This window comes from Ammodytes marinus, assembly GCF_949987685.1.
Source record: "Ammodytes marinus genome assembly, chromosome: 15".
Classification (NCBI taxonomy): Eukaryota; Metazoa; Chordata; class Actinopteri; order Uranoscopiformes; family Ammodytidae; genus Ammodytes; species Ammodytes marinus.
In genome coordinates, this window is record NC_137219.1 from 1,216,553 (window position 1) to 1,224,052 (window position 7,500).

Genomic DNA, 7,500 nt, shown 5'->3' on the forward strand with positions numbered 1-7,500 from the left:
ATAACTAGATGTGTGTGTGTGTGTGTGTGTGTGTGTGTGTGTGTGTGTGTGTGTGTGTGTGTGTGTGTGTGTGTGTGTGTGTGTGTGTGTGTGTGTGTGTGTGTGTGTGTGTGTGTGCATAACTAGATACATGAATGACAAACACTTGATAATTCTAACAACATGTTTCGAAAAAGTAGTGGGAAGAAGTTCAAATTAATTTGTTTAAGAGACTCACCGATTTCGCAGTTCTTTCCGGAGTATCCGTCCGGACAGGCGCAGTTATACTCATCTGGTTCTGTGTTCATACAAGTCCCTCCGTTCTTACAGGGTTTGTTTGTCCCACAGTAGTTCAGATCTGCACAGAAAGCAACAGGGATGTTTTTTGTGTTGCCTTTTATTTCTACAGGTAAATCCCATTGAGACCGAAGACTCTTTTGCAAGGGCGACCTGTTTTCCTTTCCCACGTTACCATTCACACACACATTCATACACCGATAGCAGCAGGCTAACTATCGACATTCACACGAGGCAAGGTGGGTGAAATGTCTTGCCCAAGGACACAATAACCATGACACAAGTGGCAGGGCGGGGATCGAACCGCCAACCCTTTGATCATCAGCCGACCCGCTCTACCAACTGAGCAACAGTCGCCCCAGAGCCACAGTGCTTCTCTGTGTGTGTATCCATGTAATACACACAATTACCACATTATTCACATGTTGCAACAGTGATATTTTGGGCAGAATACACCTGGCAGCTAAACTAAGAGAAAGACACTGCCGGTGAATTGGTTACATTTTTAACTTGTAGATATTGTCATGAAACTTTGCCCTGGTATAGTTTTTACATAACAACAGAAAAAAATTGAATTCCTATTTTTTTGAGGAGACAGAGGTGAAATGGGGCAGAGAGGGGAGTGACATGCAGAGAACGACCGCGGGTGGGAATCGAACCCGGGTCTGCTGCTGGGCCCGGCCCGGGGGGGGATGGGGGGGGGGACACGCCCTACCAACTGAGCTAAGGGCGCCCCTGTAAATTTACAAATTTGGCTAAAGAATATAGTGCTAAGAATATGCTATGATAGAGCAATATAGCTACAAATCCCAAAATTGACCAGTGTTTGAAAAAAAAATACATGTTTTTGCCAACATTGAATGCTTCAACTTTTCAATATTCTGCACTTTGACTTAGAAATGACAATAGCCGAACACAATAGCTTGTTGTTACAGGCTCAAGTTCAATTGGTGTTTTTTCCTTACAAAAGCATTTGATTGTAGGGTTACAAGGAGCACAATGTAAGAACATATTTACCCAAAACATATTTTCTACTTTAGTTCCCTGAATTGTGAGTCGTTGGTTTTTTTTTTTTTTATTATTATTCTTTCGGACAATTCCACACAATACACAATTTTCTCTTTACCCCCAAAATAGATCATACTGGTGATTTTGCATGTTTTATATATAGAACCATATACTGGAAATTTTAAAAATACCACACACAATAACTCGTCACATTGTATTGTTTCAGATTTGGCACCTTTGCAATCTCCTTCTAGGCTTTTTGGTTTCGCAGGAAAGTCAAATTCCAAAACCATAATTTACTGTACCTTTGACTCAGCACTTGTAGATTGGTATTTTCACTTATTTTCACTTATTTTTTTTACTATTTTAATGTCAATATCATGCAATAATTACTAGTATAATAATTCTAAACATTGGCTTACCTTTGTCACAGAGCAGGCCGCCCCAGTTCTTCTCACAGGTGCACTTCCAGGGCTCACTGCATGTCCCGTGAACACACCCGGGGTACGGCAGACACTTGTCACACAGAGGACCCTGCCAGCCGTAGTTACACCTAAAAACACACAGAGAAAAGGACTGTTAAGGTTTGATAGTTTATCAGTGACGCATATACAGTACTGGGAAGAATGCTGATGGTGTTATGCATTTGTTTGTTCAGTTCCTTCATTTCCTTTTTTTTTTTTTTTTGGGGCATTTTTTTACTTTATTAGACAGTGTGGAGAGACAGAATTTAAATGTGTCAGAGAGGGGAATGACATGCAGAGAACGACCCGGGCTGGATTCTAACCCGGGTCTGCTGTGAAGAGGACAGACAGACAGACAGACAGACAGACAGACAGAGAGGGGAATGACATGCAGAGAACGACCCGGGCTGGATTCTAACCCGGGTCTGCTGTGAAGAGGACAGACAGACAGAGAGGGGAATGACATGCAGAGAACGACCCGGGCTGGATTCTAACCCGGGTCTGTTGTGAAGAGGACTGAGACTCTATGGAGGGGGGGGAGGGGTGAATCAAGACGAGAGCACAGGGACCGTCTACAAAGGGAAACACCCAAGAGATCAAATATTCAATATTCAATCCCTTCACTCTGATACAGTGCAGTGCAGTTATTAGTGGAGCTTAGAGGACGTCTGCTTAACTGTCAAGTTTATTTTCAGCATTGTAGTTCCACTTATCTACTAATCTAGACACAGAAGGAGGCATTATAAAATAGTACACACACACACACACACACACACACACACACACAGGAGAGAGTTCAGTGGGTGCAACAGTGGCAGTGAAAGTGTCTTTTCTATAAAACGAGCGCCTCTTATTTCACAAGCAAACAGAGAATGTGTTCTTCTTCTTATAACACAGCTTTAACCTGAGGGGGATTTATCAGGCTCACACACACACACACACACACACACACACACACACACACACACACACACACACACACACACACACACACACACACACACACTTAATAACGTGGGGGGGAGAGGGAGTGGGGGGAGTGGGCTGCGAAGAACAAGCCATAGTTGCGTAGCGATAACAAACAAGTCATTTAATACTTTTACAATGTGTGAAGACACAGAGGAGCACTTGATTTCGGGCAGCGTGCCAGTTCACAGGCTCAGGGTAGACTTCAAGACGGGAATAGAGAGGTGGGTGGGGAGGTGCTAAAAATAAATTAAAAACCATCCGAACAGGTGTAAAAAAACTATGGACTTTAGACTATAACGTAATGTGGTCTTAAAGCTGGGGTGGAGGATTTGGGGAGAAAATAGCAGTTGGGATAGAGATTTGAATCCAAATACCTCAACCGCTCCACTTGTTCTCTTTGGTCCCTCCCCTATGGTCCCTCCCTGACACACTCTACACCAACAACGTCGGTGCCAAAGTGAATGGACAGTCCCAACAGCCAATAAGAACAGAGAATATATATATTTTTTTTTTTTAATCAACCAGAAATCACATACCCCAGCTTTAATTGATGTATATGCATTTTAATGTTGTTTTCACTTTAGGATGCCTATTGACATCAGGTGAAGGGACTAGCAAAACAAACTATCTTTTGGACTAACTCGAGTGCATTATTTTTTTTCTTCTAAAGAATGGTAAGTAATTTATTTATTTATTTGTTTATTGAACAGGGACAATGTACAGCACATAAGCAGTACCAGATTTAGCTATAAGCTAATTTTCATCTGTAGTCCCTGGGCAGGAAACAGAGTATTACATCTCTGTCAAGATGGGAAACTGAAGTATAAAAACAATAACACACAATTTCACAACAGTAAAACACAACAACGCAATACGAACACTAAAATCACAACATTTAGGACACCACAACAACAACAACATCACAACAGTAAGACACCAAGAAAACAGGACATCACAACATTAAGAAAACAATCTATGCATGATGGGTACATGCTTGGGTTGATTTCAGCCATGACTTCATCTTACATTTAAAACCAGCAAAGGTGTTCCACTCTCTTATCTCGCTTGGTACTAAGTTCCAAGACTTGGTGGCTCTAACTGAAAAAACGGATGTGCCAAACTCAGTGGATCTGTGCTGTACTACACAGTCCCCTCTGTTAGACGTTCTAGTACTCCTTCCATTGTCTGAGCGTAGTGACACAAACTCATTTAATGGAGGAGCGGCCAAATCATTAATTATTTTATAAACTAAACATACATCCGCAAGAAACACAAAACTATCAAAAGTCATGAGATTATGTCTTTGAATTATGTTACAGTGGTGATATCGTAATGGCTTTTTGTCCAGTACCTTGAGTGTTTGTTTGTAAAGTATTTGCAGTGGAGCAAGTGTTGTTTTTCCAGTTTGTGACCAGCTTGTAATACAGTATGAGATGTGTGAAAAGATCATGGAGTGCATGTAAAGTTTTGCTGCATCTAGAGGGAGCTGGTTCCTGATGTACCTAAAATTCCTTAAATTGAATTTGACTCTATTACACACCTGCTTCACATGTTTCTTAAATGAGAGCTGTGCGTCCACAGTTATTCCTAAATATTTAAAATGTGAAACAGTCTGGATCCTTTCTCCATTAACAATGATATCAGGCTGATTTCCATTTTTCCTATTATAAAAGTACATGCATGCTGTTTTACTGATGTTGAGTGTCAGGCAGGACTTTGAGAGCCAATCAGAAATTTTGGCCACACTGTCTAATACACTGTCCCTTTCTAAAAATACATCATTTGAATTTTAAAAAAAAAGAAAAAGAAAAAATACTTAAAGCAGGATTCACGTTAAGTATAGTATAAGCATCTGAAGTCTTCCTGCATCCACACTATTCGCACTTTACTTTAGTATTACCATGTAAACATCTGGTCAATGATCAAACTCCTTCGTGATTTTCTCTACTTATGACATCTATTGCAGCATGTCCGTCCTGGGAGAGGGATCCCTTACTCTGTCGACTCTCCCTGAGATTTCTTCAATTTTTTTTTAATCCCGGTAAAGGGTTTTTTACTGGGAGTTTTTTCTCAGCCGAGCTAAGGGTGTAAGGGCAGGGTGTCATATTGTATCATATATCATATTGTATGAAATGTAAAGCCCACTGAGACAAATGTATTTGTGATTTTGGGCTATACAAATAAAACTGATTTGATTTTGATTTTGATTTAAGTGGAAAGTTTAAGAGAATACAGGAGAGGGCTGAAAGAGATACAACTGAAAGACTTCATCAATAAGGTGAATGGCACTTTTGCAGCAGCTCCTAATCTGAGGACACACACAGAGCCAGGGGACATTCCTGAGTAACGAGTGTGTGTGTGTGTGTGTGTGTGTGTGTGTGTGTGTGTGTGTGTGTGTGTGTGTGTGTGTGTGTGTGTGTGTGTGTGTGTGTGTGTGTGTGTGTGTGTGTGTGTGTGTGTGTTCATGTGCGTGTGCTCATGTGTGTGTGTGTGTCTTTTATCATAGTATTCACAAGCTATTTCTGTCCTTAAAAACGGTCCAGTAGGGTAATATTTTCAGTAGAAAATGGCTAGGGATTTTTCATCGATTCTTCTTCTTCTAAACTAAAATGTGTGTCCATCATCGCAACTTGAATATCTAGAAGTCAACTCATTTTGCTCACATTGCTTATGTCTAGCAGTGAAACAAACTTTTTATTTTTATTTGGCATTTTCAAGCTTTATTAGACAGTACAGAGTTGAAATGGGGAGACAGAGAGAGAGAGAGAGAGAGAGAGAGAGAGAGAGAGAGAGAGAGAGAGAGAGAGGGGGGATGACCCGCAGTAAAGGTCCACGGGTCGGATTCGAACCCACGACCACTGCAACGAAGGCCGGAGCCAATATGGTACACGCTCTATCCACTACGCCACCGGAGCGCCCATCAGTGAAACAAACTTAACACTAGGAGAAGATGCAGCCAGAAATATATTTTTTGCAATATGAATGTCAATGAATAAAACCATTCACTGTATTTGACTCATTCCCTGCGATCCAATCCCCATACTTCCCTACTATTTAGTATGCCAGAAAAAGATTTAGGATGTCCCAATACATGCACGTCAATTGTAGTATGCCGGAAATACATAAATGCCCCACTAACTCCAATAGCATTTTGGAGTGTTCATCTTTATTCTTGACATTTCTCGACATAATGAAAAAAAAAATCTTCCTTATCTGATTTTTTTTTTCTCTTCTGTCTGTGGCCCTAAAACTCTTCTGTACTTTAGTATGTAGTGTAGTAAAAAGAAAAGAGTATGTGATTTGGAACGCAGGGATGGTTTCGTCAATAAATACAATAATTAAGACGTATGTTTAAGCACTTGTTTGCAGTTAGACACGACTCCTAGAAGGTGTATTTCATCTCGTGTCATGTGTGGTGTGGGTTTTAAGGTGGTCTCTAAAAGGGGGTAGTGAGTGAGTGTGTGTGTGTGTGTGTGTGTGTGTGTGTGTGTGTGTGTGTGTGTGTGTGTGTGTGTGTGTAGTGAGGCCCGCTAAAGGGGGGTTAGCTAATCTGTTAGTTTATGGCAGCACTCTGTTATTCCAAGGCCAGTGGTAACCTTGCTCCACCTGTCCTGTCATTTCTCCGTCAAGGGCTATTTTTAGGGGACAGTCTCCCCCCCCCCCCCTCCCTAAACACACACACACACACACACACACACACACACACACACACACACACACCTCCCTTAAGTACAGGGCCCATGCAACACTTCAAAATGGATGCAGACCAAGCACTTACTCTTAGCGGCACAGATACACTGCTTACACTAGATTTTAAGGCTCAGGTATGAATTAGGTTTATGTTAGGGTTAGTGTAAGGGTTGGGGTTAGACATTTAGTTTTGATGGTTAGGGTTATAGGGTAAGGGGCTAGGGAATGCATTATGTCAATGAGTGTCCTCACAAGTATAGCCGTACAAACATGTGTGTGTTAGTGTGTGTGTGTGTGTGTGTGTGTGTGTGTGTGTGTGTGTGTGTGTGTGTGTGTCTGGCATCTTCATTTAAACAAAGTGATATCAAAATACTGCAGTTGGTTTTATAAAGCACTGAATGGTTTAGGGCCAAAACACATTTCTAAATTATGAGATCGTTTAAACCTGCAGTGTGTAGAATTTTGGGTTTTATTTCCTAGCAGATTTTGTAGAAAGTAATTATAATATCCATAAGTACATTTAATTTAGTGCATAATAGCTGAATTTTTTTTTTAATTATTATTTTTTTCCTTAGAAAGGGTCTCATATATGTCCATATTTCTGCATATCTTGGACCAAGGCCTAGTGCCGCCATCTTGAAAGTGTCATAGTTGGAATGTCATCAGGAGCATTGTTTAGAATTTAGAATTGTTCTTGTCCTTGAAGGCCACTGTAGCTTCTGTTATTATTCAAAAGGGGTGGGGTTACCCAGGGAGCGTTGCATTCTAGAACTTTGTAGAACTTTCTTGATGATGTCATATTACACACTGCACCTTTAAACCTTAAAAACTGATCAGCAAAGATTCACACGAGGGAAACACAGCTAAGACCGAATTCAGTTCGTTAAGAAAAAAAAAAGAATAAGTTATTTTAATGCACAAACTTAAAACGTCCTCAGCTGCAATAACTGATCTGTCTCGGATGGTGGGTGAAGCCCAGACATTGGCATGTGTGTGTGTGTGTGTGTGTGTGCGAGCATGTGTGTGTGTGAGAGCGTGTGTGTGTGTGTGCAAGCGAGGGTGCATGTGTGTGTGTGTGTGAGAGCGTGCGTGC

At 41.1% G+C, this 7,500-nt stretch overlaps 1 protein-coding gene across 1 annotated transcript in view; it reads right to left on the reverse strand.

The window, feature by feature from the left end:
• LOC307261906 (protein jagged-2-like) overlaps positions 1 to 7,500 on the reverse strand; it is a 52,455-nt gene that overhangs the window by 34,034 nt on the left and 10,921 nt on the right. Inside the window, exons 3-4 of the mRNA XM_080042583.1 lie at positions 1,707 to 1,837; positions 218 to 337 (exon numbers count right to left, since the gene is read on the reverse strand). Coding sequence (XP_079898709.1) covers positions 218 to 337; positions 1,707 to 1,837 — 251 coding nt within the window. The remainder of the gene's footprint in view (positions 1 to 217; positions 338 to 1,706; positions 1,838 to 7,500) is intronic.